The sequence below is a fragment of the Chironomus tepperi genome, unplaced genomic scaffold (assembly GCF_022539635.2).
Source record: "Chironomus tepperi strain 1889 unplaced genomic scaffold, CSIRO-AGI_Ctep_v1 contig_161, whole genome shotgun sequence".
Classification (NCBI taxonomy): Eukaryota; Metazoa; Arthropoda; class Insecta; order Diptera; family Chironomidae; genus Chironomus; species Chironomus tepperi.
This window is the reverse complement of record NW_027226283.1, coordinates 1,163,120-1,176,782: the sequence shown is the minus strand read 5'-3', so window position 1 is coordinate 1,176,782 and position 13,663 is coordinate 1,163,120. Positions and strand designations below refer to the sequence as shown.

Sequence of the window (13,663 nt, the reverse complement as noted above, 5' to 3'; positions counted from 1 at the left end):
TGTTAGATAAAGTTTCAAATGCATACATTCCTTTATCTTTAATCTTTAGAAAGTCTGAAAATACATTTGTAGGAATTTTTAAAGCCAAATGAACATGAACAAAAAATGATCATCAAGCTGTTGAGAAATATTTTTTTGAAGTTCCTTTGCAATTTTTAAGATGGACCGGTTCTTAAATGATGTTGGGGAAATCGTCATTTCAGAGGAAAATAGAGATCTTTTGGAGGCTACAGAATCCCCAAACCTAGGTTTTGATGTATTTTTGACCGAAACTGAGGCCGCAGAGTTTTTTTTAGCTCAACCATTAGAAAGTTTTGAGCATCGCTCGACCCTTCACCTCGCTCAATCCTTTACATCGCTCGACCCTTCATTTCGCTCGATCCTTCCTCTTGTCACAAATTTTCTATTCAAAACTATTCTCAAATCTGTAATTCCCTCCTTAAAAAATAAATAACTGCAAAAGAAAATTTAAAATTAAAAAATACGTTAAAATTTTATAAAAAAAAATGATTTGAATTTTTTAATTTTTATTTTTATTTAACACTTTTTGAATGTATTCCAGACATTTTTTTTTATTTCTCATAATTTGAAAAAGAAATTAATATCATTTTCACAATTTAAATCACTAACTGACTTGATCAGATGAGTGCAATAATTCTAAATGATTTTTTTTTTTGCTAATTACATACGCTTTTATTATATGCTTTATGTTCATAACTTTTACTAAGAATAATAAAATTGCTTATAAAGATTATTTGATTCTACATACGTTTCATGTTTTTTTATTATAAATATTTTTTTGTAATCATTATTATTATAATAATTATATTATTCATAGATAATTTTTTATTGTTGTATGATTTTTGGACTTTAAAACATTACATAACTATAAGAAACTTCTTTTTTTTTTTATTTTACAATGATTTTGAAATCTTTGAATTCCTCATTCATTCATATTTTTTTTTGTTTATTTAATTGATTCAATCAATTATTTTATCATTGCAGCAAGCGACTTCAATTTAAGTTTTAATAAAAGAACGATAAAATAAAGGAATCACAAAATTAAAATTAAGAGAATAGATTGCACAAGAGAAGTTGTTTCAGATTACATACGAGGGAGAATAAAACATGAACATTTAGACAACTGGACGGGCTATTCTTATTATTTTGCTGCTCTTTTTCTTAAAGATTGATATGATTTTTTTTGTACCCCAACAGCTCAAAACTCTTTATACTGTATGGGAAAAGAAACAAAAATTCGTTGGGGTCATTTACTTATTACGTAACGCCCTAAGGAGGAGGGGGGTCAAGCTTTTTAAAAGACTTTGTTACGGAAGGGGAAGCGATTGTAGCGTCACGTAATAAGTGAACTGTCCCTTTTATAATCTGAACAATAATTTGATATTTAATGCTTTTTTAAATGTTTTTGATACATTAGAAAATATATAAAGTAATTGACACTAAGTACGTTTGCATATAAGGAAACGAAATATAGGTTTTGATTGCGATTGGAGAAAACTCAAATAGTAGAAATTATAAGTATAGACTTGAATAGAATAGAATATAAAAAGATATGTAGATAAAAGTTAATTTTTTTAAGGAATTAATTGGTGTTTTCTTCACCAACATGTGATGTATTCTCAGTTGATCGTTCATTGAAGCTATGCGTATTACTTGAATCTGTTTTGTTGACATGTGTACTTCCATCATTCAATAATCTCTCACTATCTTCTTCTTCCTCATTTTGAGCAGATGATCCATATTTGCAACTATCTTTATACAATGATGCGGAACTTGAATTTCCAGATCCAAAAAGCGCTGATGTGGTGTTTGCCGAATTTAAATTAAAAAAGTTCATACCGTTCATCATGTTCGATGAGCCTACGGTACTTGAAAAGGTAGAAGCTGATAGAGCAGCATAACAATTAGCATAAAAACTTGAATTTGCAGTTGCAAATGTAGCAGACGGCGATGATGAGGAAGATGATGAAAATAGTCCAGAATGTCCCAATAATGGATCTATTATTGAAGAGGATGTAGTTGCCGATGTTGAATTGAAGCAGCTTGAAGTAGTCGCTGGTTCAGTTGCAATAGTAGGTGTAGATCAAGAAGTGGTAGCTAATTGTCGCCACAAAGCACCCGTATGTCACATAGATGGTAGATACGGCCATGAAAAACTGCTTCCTGATAACAACATATCGCGGATAAGCGTCTCTATTGGAGTCTTTCCAACTAGCCGAACAAAGAACAATTGCTCAATAACCTGTTCAGATACAATGAATAAGAATTAATTTCATACATAAATAAAGGATTTGATTCTACAACTTACTTGTGATGAAACTGTTCTAAGAGATGGTAAGCGTAGCAGAAGCTTTCCAAATCGAGTTGGCTGATTGGGATATTGAGTTCTACAGTACTCTTCAAGAGCACATTGAGATTTCTCTTGTAATGATTCAATATGTGATACATCTGAGAGTCCACATGCATCTATTAAGTAAATAAGGGACAGTTTTAAAATAAATGTTTGCAAAATATAGATTTTGATTTATGTCAGTGCTGTTTCTTTATTATTCACAGAATTTTGTTACCTTTCACCTTTAGTGAAATATGTGCATGTCATTAATTCGTTAATAAAGAACTTCAATGCTGTAATTGTGATTTATTTTTCAACTTAGCAAGTAAAGTTGAGTTCAAGTAATGGTCTCCGTCCTTTATTAGAGTAACCCCTGGTTAATCTTAAATTTGAGACTTAACCCCAAAATTCTTCCTATTTTATTACTTTCTGCTTTAGTAACTTGTTCTCCAAATTAAATTTGGATCCCTACAATAGACTAAATCTCAATTTATACAGCATGGAAGTTCATTATATGCATAGACTGTTTACCAGTAAAGTGTTATTGGAATTAAATTAATTATAATTAAACCATAAAGTATAAAAACAGAAAATGTTAATGAAGTGTGCGGTAAGTGCTTTTCAACATTTTTTTGTGTGGATACAATAAAATGATGAGGAAGGACTGAAAGTGAACAACAACAAAAAAAGTGTTAAATGATATATGATCAAATGTTAAATAATGCTCAAATAAAGATGATGTTAATAACTGAAAAGAGAGAAAATAATATTAATTAAATGAAATTATAAAATAAATATGAGAGGATTCACAATCAGCAAATGATTTTTCTCGTTAGTTTGCGTTACCTAAATATTTTTAATTTGCGCAAGCAAATTTTTCTTTGAAAGAATTATTATGATGAGTATCAGATCAATGATACGCCCGAGCGTCACAAGGGTCCATTTCTTACAAACCCCGAGTGGACAATAATGAGTTAGACCTAGCCTTCAACTAGTCATAACGTATTTTTGTCCACTCGTCGACTACATGGACTCTAAATCCGACTAGGCGTCACTCGGGAACATATTAATCAACTCATTAAGTTGTAAATAAATAGCAAGGAATTGTGAATATTTTCAATCACGCTGCCTTTTCGTATACTCAACATACATATTTTCACGTATAGTACAACAATTAGTAATTAACAAGTCCTACATACATCTCGTAACTCTGTATATGTATGATTTTTTATGAAATCAATTTATAGAATTGAAGCTTCAATTAATCAAACATACTGGTAAAAACTTGATGGAATTCATTAAAGAGTGAATAAATGATGAACATACACTTACAATAAAAATGATGGAAATATTTAATATTTCATGCGACGAAAGAGTTGTTTTGAGAGACAAATAAAATATAAGAAACAAAACAAAAATTGATATGGGCACTAACACATGTAGCAGAAGAATTTAATGAAATTTAATGAACGTTAATTGAAATTGAATGAAATATTATTGCAACCTCAATCGAAGTAATTCTGCTTGACAAGAATGACTTGGATTTCTCTAAAGTTCAACATGTTAAATTACTTATATACATAGTTCTGTTTTAATTGATACCCATTTTTGGATGTGTGTGTCATTTAATAAATAGAGCTCAGTTCAAGATTAATGCTATTAATAGATAATTTTATAAAATGCTGCTTCTCCAAAAAACAAGGCAAGACTTTGTTTGTCACCCATATGTTATAAAGAAAATTTCTCTCAATTTCTGTTCCTTACTTTCAATTAAAGCAATAAATATTTTGTTTAAGTTATGTGATGCACATTTTTTTCTATATTTTCTTTTTAGATCTGAATTGAATCAAATTTCAAAGTAAACGAAATAAGAAATTAAATGGAAATTTATTGCGTTGCGAAATTCCATGTCAGTCTGATAGACGTAGCGACATAACAGATTATTTTATTTTGTTTTTTCACAGTGAATTTCTATTTATATTATAAAACTCAATACTTAATACTTATGCTTATCTATTTCAGATTCTATTTCGTACATTTTTAAATCTTTTTGATTATTTCCAAATGTACAGCTTTCCGCCGGTCTATGAAATGTAAAAAAAATGTGAATATTTCTTGAACAATTCATCCATGTGCTGCTCGTGGCATGATTTTTGCCACTTTATAGCAATTTTATGGCAGTATGTCAAACAACGGGTGTAATTTCTGACCTCACATATTGAATTGACATTTCCATTTACATATTACTAATGCAATTAAATAATATTATAATAAATATCTTTTCCCATTCAGAAATTGTCGGGTAAAAACGGAAAAAGTATTTCTGAACTTTGTGTAGTTAGATCAAATCCTTTGAATTAATCAAAGTTTATTTTTCCATTTTTAGCGGACAATTACATTCCAGGGAGATACATATTAGGTATTTCAACCACTTTATGGCTTCTTTATAGTTGCCTAGTTAAAGCATCCATTTAATGTTAATTAATAAGTTTTAGCGGAGCGTCTTCACTTCCCGAGCGACACAAATGAACTTTAAAGGTTCCGCTGAACATTTTTTATTAACACCAAATGGAGCATATGGTCATCAAACACAAGCGACTTCCAAATGGATATAAAACCAAGTTAAGCGGAGCATTTAAAGTTCTGTGGGGCAAAGAATTCTTCATTTGTGTCACTCGGGTTTGTGTCGTTTGGAATTGAATGAATTAAATTGGACTATATGCTGATGTCAGAGCATTCCGCTCGAAAATTTATGGCAATAAAAAAATTTTATGTTAATTTTTCTTGACAGTATCCAAAAATTTGTAGTTGTACAAAAATACCTAATTGACGTTGAAGAAAAATCGTTTAAATTAATTTTTGTATATTAACAAAGAGAGTTAAAGATGATATGGAACCAGATGTTACTCTTACTGAAGTGACTTATGATGATTTTAGGAAAACATAATAATAATTTCTCAAATATCTTTATGACATCGACATTGATAGCTCCTTTAGTGAGTAAGTAATATTAAAGCGATGATTTTATCGACTAAATCCACCTGTTTTGAAAGTCGTAAGTATCGTTGATTCCCTTCTTGTGTGCATATGAAGTCTATTTAAAATTTATACATCTTCATGTTTTTTTTTATGATTTATGAAATAACTAAGTGGTGGAAACAGATTAAAATATTCATTTGAGAAACACACAAGTATTTTAAATTTCAGATTAAATAAATTTTTCCATTCGCTTTTAAAAATAAATATACATCACATGAGAGAGATATGGAGAAGTGATGAAGAAATTCCAGAAGCTAAAATCTGTTCATTCAACATTTTTTTTTTATTATTATTAAATCTATTGAACCGTACACATGCGTGCACACCTGACATAAGAAATCAGCACATCGCTGTTGGTATCTTTGTTGTTTTATTGAAATCCAACTATGCACCTATGTGTATATCCCACTTGGGGAGAAAGACATAGTTCATTTTATTTAACTGACATTTAACGCTGCTTATTATTTCTAATCCATCTCCACAACTAATTAAATTAATTACATAGAAAATTATCTTTAATTATTATTGTTGTCATCTTCTATGAAAATGTATTAAGGCTCTCTTATGGATGGTAAGAGAAATAAAATTTATATCTTTTGAATGCCTCTAGCGTTCTTCATCTTAACTCACAACTCTTAGTATAAAAAAAAATAATCATTTTCACTTTAATATGTTGACTTCAGAAAAATAAGATAAATTGCAAATATAAATCAATGTGTGGTCATCGTTTAACTACACAATAGGCGTATCATAAAAAAGTAAAAGAAGTGGAAATTTATTTTCACTTTGAGAGGGATTTTCCTTAAAAAATTGATTTCTTTTTTGTATCTTGACTATAAATCTCTCCTTTTCTTTTGTGCCCTTTTCATTATATTGATTCAAATGCATTGATTCTTGAACTGCTTTTGTCATGTCCATACATACATACTCACATTCATATAGTGAGAATTGAGGAATGAAAAGAAAAAAATATGTTAATATACCACAAAACTATATTTGCAACACGTATGTGTTTAATTCTTGCAAGTAATGCTTCAAAATCATGTCCCTTATCAACTTGATATTTAATTCCAACTGCAACATTTGCATGACTTTTACCACACTCAACTAACCGCATATAATTTGCACAACATTTTGTTTTTCGGAAAGAGTAGCAATGCATTAACATCGGAATATATATATTTTTTATATTGTCGTCATCACCCTCAATTACTAGAATAAAAAAAGAACTGAGTGGATATAACCAAAGTCACCCTACGCTATAAACAATATCACAAATGATTTTTTATTTTATTTTTTTTATCCGGATTGTTTGATAAAGTAAATGTGAAATTGTATAATACATAAAGATGTGGTTAATACTTAGTGGAAGTCTATATGCGAATAGCATTTAATACGAAATGTTAACGCTTCTAGCATTTTATAGACATCATCACCTATTTGCAAAAAATGAACGGAAAATGAGTAACAGAGAGGAAAATAAATTTAATTCAACATTTTGTCGGTCACGAGTAGACTTCAGAGGGTAAGATGAAAAAGTTAATGTCTTTCTCAATTTTATTTTTTATGTATTTCGATTTCATATTTGCTTTCTTCTCATTTAATAATGCTTGTGCTCACTTCATATATGTGAAGGGAATTGTTTCTCGTCTCTTTTTGGCTGAAGAAGGAACAAGAAAAATGTTGCAAAACCAAAGAAATTAATGGCTGCAATTTTTTGAAACAAACCATTAAGTAGTAAATGAAATTTCCGAAAGAAATAGCATTTACAATAACTCAGCCTAGAAAAGGTTACATATATTTATAGATACATCCATACAAAAGGCAGAGCATGTTTTAAGGAAACAGAAAATCTGTCAAAATATTTCTTTATTTTTAAACTTAAATCAATAGATGAAGTTTATTAGTTTTGCACTAAAGAGGCTTTTGTTGGATTTCTTTTATCATTTTTCGAGACACAATAGCCATTAATTTATATCCACAGTTACACTCGACACAAAAGCAGCGTAAGTTTTTCTTCAGTTCATGAACTATGTTAAATTCTTTTTGTCTTTTTTTTGTGCTATGTATGTTCATTCAAGTATTTTAAATATGTTCCATTGTTTGCATTTGTATTGCATTACTCGAAATAAAACAAGATGAGAAATTGGCTCTTAGTTGGACCATAATGTAGCGCATTTTATCCTTACTACAAATTAGTTGCCAGAATATATTGTGTTAGCTTCAACCCATTCTATTCAATTAAATTATGTAGATTCACAATGTTTTATGTAAATGAGATTTAATTTTACAAAAATATCTCACATTTAAAATTACAATGAGTTGATCCTTCCACTTCCGTTTACTTTTCTTCTTCAAATATATTCCACAAATTCAACATTCAATCGAGCGGACATAGGAAATGTAAAAGATAATATTTCCAAAATATTTCTTAACATTAAAGAAGATTCACACTACATGAATCACAAGCCATACGTTACATTTCCTATACAAAATCAAAAATATTTATTGTTTCCACTGAGCATTTTGTTTGTTGCAAAAAAAAGCAGCAAAAGACAACTTAAAAATGTGAGGTAATAAATAAAGTAGACAAATTCCATTTAACATAATCTGATCATTTTATGTGCTTTTTGGGTTTTATCGTTTTAGTTGTTGTTGTTGTCAATACATTGTTAATTGTGTCTCCTACAACAAATGAAATTTTTATTTGAAGAATAAATGAAGAAATGAAAGATACAAGAGGCATGCTACTTCAGTCTCTCTTGACAATAAGATTATGTGTTTTTCTTATGAAAAGGCTCTTTTAAAATAACGTCATCAAAGCATAAATTGAATCAATGTGGAACAAATTTTTAGGCTTCTGCTCTAATATTTGAATCCTGTTATTCCCGAGTGATACAAATGAAAAAGGTGGCTTCTATTTAGTGTTTATAAAATTATCCATTGAGTTGTAACAGAGCCTTTCTGTGCCGCTTAGAATGGAGTCATCCATAAATGATGTCACATACATTTTCATTGGATACATTTTGGAATGATAATTTGCCATCTATTGTCAATGAGAACGCATTTTAATGAATAACCTAAATGTTCCCCCATCGACAAGCACTTAAATACTGGCCACACAGCAGGGAAGTAACTAATGACAAAGGTCGAAGCCAAATTGGTTTTGTCAAATTCGCTTAAAAACCATTGAAATTTGAATGAACTTTTATACTTTACAAGTGTCAACAGAAAAAAATTGCATGCAAATTTTAATGAATTTTCAGCAAGCCGAAATCAATCCAAGCTCAAGCCGATTTCAACTTGTTTAGTAGCTTCCAAGTGACTGCCAATTGGTAGACGGCACTTCATTCTAATTATACTATTTGCTTGGCTACCATGTGGACATCATTTAAATGTGTACCGTTCGGATCCCCTCTTTGAATAAAATTTAATCTTCAATCCTTTGTATTCTCGAATCACAAAAAATTATTAATTGAATTTTTTTTTGAATGCATCTTGAAAAAAATCGGAAAAAATCAAGATTAATCTACATCTGCTGACCGAACACTGATTAAATTTTTTTTGTAGGCAAAATTTTATTTACAAAAATTATTACAAAATTCAAGAGGCTTCCGATTGACATTAGAATAGAGAGAATTTAAAAGACTTTAAAAATCCATTATTATGTAAACGCAAATAATGGAAAAGAATGTCATGATATTCAAAGGACATCTGCATATTCTTTTCTATTATATAACAAAAGATGTATTTCTAAGATTATTATTACTACTTTTGTATTCCTTATTCTTTTTTTGTGAGCAAAAATAACATTTGTCTATGGCATCTTGTTTTTTTGGATAGATTTTATGGAATAAAAGTGATTTTTAAGAGCGGCAAATATTGTAAAGACTTTTTTCACATAATAAATTTGACTTTGAATTCTTAATGCGCTTCTTCTAACTGGGCTTAGCCGCAAATAACGTTCCATTTTTTTTCAAAATTTCAACGGAAAAAAATAATTTTTTTCAAAAACAAATTACTAATTATGTTAATTAAACTAATTTAAAGCATGATTTGCTTCCGTAGAGTAATCTAATCTTAAAAAGGAACATAAATTCTTTATGCTCCCACAATTTAAATCATAATAAACACATAAATTTAGCGATTTTTATTAATTTTTCTGAAAAATTTTGAAAAATGGAACAAAAATTCACACTCAGTAATTGAGATATTTTTTGAATTTTTGCATTAATTAAAGCACTAATCATAGCAAATTATATGCCAAAATGTTGGTTTTATGAATTTCTACAATTTTAACTATCAAAAGTGATCCTAAAAAGTCCAACTAAGGAGAAAAATGCCTTTAACTTCAAATTACTGAGTGTGAATTTCTAAACGGCCATGCCCAACTAAATTCTCTTTCAGAAGGAATATTGTCCACATTTAATTTAATCAGAAATATGTTAGAAAAATTAACAGAATCAACAACAACAACAACGGCAGCAAGAATAAAAAAAAAAGAAGCGAAGAAGAAATGAATAAAAAACTTGTAAAAGTTTATGGACCAAAAAAGCAAGCAAGAAAATCAAGATGATATTAATAAAAAGAAATTTCGAACAGAATGTGTGAATGACAATAACTATAAATTAGAAACCACTTCAGTGATTTGATTATATGTTCAATAAAAATACTCAATTTAATATTATTGAGGTGCCACGGCATCAGCATCAAAATACGGTAAAAGGTGTTAAATATTTAATTTGACAACAAGAATGAATTTTAGCAGATAAGTTATGTTAAAGACCACACGCATACATAGAAATGATACAAAAATATTTAGAATTTTTGACAATGTATTTGTAGTCAGAATCTCAAGTCACTTCTAGAAAACTGAGAACATTGGAGTAGTGATGCCCGAGCGACACAAATGAAGAATGTTCCACAAGAAGACTTAAGGAGTGCCAAAAATCGGTGGCTTCCGTTTGATTTAGTGGAGCCTTAAAAGCTCCGTGGTGACCCCGTCTTCATGTGTGTCGCTCGGGATGGTATTGATAATAGACAGCAAAATCTATAGATATTTCGGATGGAATTTATTATTTCTTTCTGATCATTTGCATTCCTAATATTAGTTTCCCGCCTCAACTTCTGTAAAATGAAACCATGTAGTGCGTCAACAGAAATTTATGTCCATAAAAAATTGTTCATGATTTTCATCGCGAATGATAGAAAAAACGAGATATAGAAGTGATGTTTAGCGTTGAATGAATTGAGGAAAATGACAATTTACATGATCTGATCTTTTGCCACTTTGACATGCGTTGCTGTAATTTATAGTGAATTAATCAACTGCTTTGTGACTTGATTAGGTATTTTCTATTTTTAAAGTCTGATTTTTTATATTATTTGCTGTCTATTTTGAAATTGAAATGCTTAATTTTGCACACTAGTACCTAATTAAATCAGAATTTATTTTATGGCATAATTTAAGTTAATACTAGAGCAGTCGCATTGTCATTGAATCACAGATTATCATATTCTTGTGACAAGAGCATCATACGAGATTATTTTTTTTAGACTCAATGCGTGTTTTTATCCACATTTGTTCAATTGTTCATTACCAGGCAAATAAAATCAAATAAAAAAATTGGGGAGTTCTTCCTAGACATATCGAGGGTAAATATTTGAGAATAAAAAAAAAACTCTGCTTTTTTCCATACAGCAACATCAAAATAAATGCAGAAAAAAATTATCGGATCATTTTCATGTTTACTCAGTGTTGACTTGACACAATGCAAAAAATAGACGGTTGTTTGCTAGGAGAATGTATATCGTGTGAATGGAGCTGTGTAAATTTTTTCCAATGTTGATAATTTTTTTGTAACATCAGAAAACCGCTCAAAATGGATTAAACAAGTTGAAATTGACAATTTGGGGACAACGCTCTGTCAAGACGCACAATTGGAATTCTAAATTACCAAGAAGAGCTTTGCCCTTCTTTATTAATTGAAATGTATAAACCCGAATAGGAAAAATCAGTTAATCGACACCTTGCCAAGGTCACGCTGGTCTGGTGTCAGATTTTGGATCGATTAACTGACTTGTCCTATTCGGGAGAGTCTTAATAAAATGCATGAGTTTGCCTATAACATCCAAAAATCCACAATATTCAATTGACTTGAGCTCTATAGTGGACAAATTGATAGATTAAATTTTTATGTGATGATTGTTTAATATCCACTAACAAAGGCGTCAGAGTGAATATGCGATAATAAAGATGCGGAGTTGTTTTAAGAGGATGTTTTCTGATTCCTGACTAAAGGGTGGATGATGTCTGTACATTTACAAATGGTGAATTTGATACTGAAGTAAAAGTTTCTATCATTTACTTCAAAACTTAAGGTGCTCGCTAATGATTTATTAAAAGAATGTAAAATTGAATCTTACTTAATAAATTATTCTTTAAAGCATTTTATGAAACTGCTACCCTTTAGTCTACACTTAAAAGTATCAGATGATCATTAAATTTTTATCACCTCCTTACCGACTTCTCCGTGACATTAAAATAGAAGCATCAAAAGATTCCTGTTTCACATATACCGCATATAAAGACAAATTTGCTCATTTAAACATTTTTGTTTTATGATGATTAAATTATATTATGGTGGTTTTATAAGAGTAAAAAGGGGTTAAAGTGTAACATGGCACAAAAGTAAACATCGGTAACAATAATAATAACATGACACCCTCTCATAAATTGTTAACCCTTTATACAAATTCTTCGCTTTATTTTCATTTAATAAATTTTAGAGCACAGAGTCATATTGTAATCAAAACTTACAGTAAATGTATTTCTGTCATTATTCACTTAGAATTTTTTAGACAAATTTGGAATTTTTAATCCTGACATTTTGGCTTTGATTTTAATGATAATTATTTTATACTCTTCAAAACTTATTAATGCAGTGCTACTCAAACTATACTCCGCGACACGCTCCTTCCGAGACAATAAAATTACGTCAGAACTGGACATTGACTTGATAGTAAAGGGCCGTTCACTCTACAAACAATGAGATGCCCTAAGTAGTTATGACGTATTCTTGTCCACTCGGATCACTACTCCATCTCTTGTGTGCAGCAAAAAGTTTGGCAACAAACTCTAAATACCAAACAACACACTGTGTTTGCTAAGGCACAGTTGGTTAAACGTATTAACGGTAAGACTCGCAGTTGCCCTGAAGGCATATTTTGTCATATTTTTACAGGGCTTAGTCGTTCGAAAATTCAGTGTCAGAAATGTGATGTAATTCGCTTTTTTCTCTTTTCCTGGATATTTATGGTAATATTTAAATAGTTTATCCTGTATGGTTTTTGAAAACGAACATTTTGACGTATAATATGTTTAATAAAACATTATAATTAAGCCAAAATTTCAAAAACAAACTCGATTTCTGACACTGAAAATTTGTTACTTAATCCGAATTTTTCGACAAAAATGCTTCAAATTTTATGAATAATGAGTTCTAAGGAACAAAAATTAGTCGTACTAGTTCATTTTTCAGTGCTCTACGTTGTGAAGTATCAAAAGTTAGCCTAAAACCTGTTTAAAGTAGTTAAATTAATGTTTTTTTGTAAAAACGTTAAGAAAATTTTCAATTTTTCTATACAAATTTTTCGAAGTTTACAACAACAAAAATATTCTCAAAAATTCGAAAAAAATTAAAATTAATATCTTAAATTGTTAATTATTGAACTGGAATAGAACTAGAAGCTGTATTTATGTTGCCTTTTTGTGTTTTGTTACTCAGATTATTTAACAGAAGTCGTTTTTTATACTTTTGAGTGATTTTAGAAAATGGAACTGTTTTTTCGTCTAAGCCCTACAGCATTTCACCGGATTGTGTGACTTAAAGAAGAACTTTTTTTTAAATTGCGTTATAATGTGTCACCTTCTGAATAATTCGAGAAATACAGTAGGTTTAAGAAGCAAATGTGCCTTGATAGCTCACTTTGCAAGGTGCGGGTCACGAAAGTTGGTAATGAGTTTTGAACTCCAGGGTTCGAATCTCATCACCGACCTAGTGGTTTTTCGGAAGTTTAGATACTTCGGCTTCTTAAGTGTAGCAGTTTATTGACGGGAACTAAGAATTAGGCAACGTAAAATGATAGAACGGGTCATGATTGATGTAGTTGGAATGATAAAAGAAACGAGAGCCGTAAATTCATCGCAGAGAGCTTTTATGGAACGGACCTGGATGCATTATAATTAACTGAATAATTGGAACGAGAGCT

General features: G+C 29.9%; 1 protein-coding gene across 2 annotated transcripts in view; it reads right to left on the bottom strand.

Moving 5' to 3' along the window:
* Positions 1-741: 741 nt before the first annotated feature.
* svp (COUP transcription factor 2) overlaps positions 742-13,663 on the bottom strand; it is a 30,862-nt gene continuing 17,940 nt past the window's right edge. Inside the window, exons 5-6 of one of the 2 annotated variants that reach the window (XM_070637036.1) lie at positions 2,330-2,487; positions 742-2,263 (exon numbers count right to left, since the gene is read on the bottom strand). In XM_070637036.1, coding sequence (XP_070493137.1) covers positions 2,147-2,263; positions 2,330-2,487 — 275 coding nt within the window. In that variant the 3' untranslated portion in view covers positions 742-2,146. The remainder of the gene's footprint in view (positions 2,264-2,329; positions 2,488-13,663) is intronic. The other variant, XM_070637037.1, reaches the window with a different exon arrangement.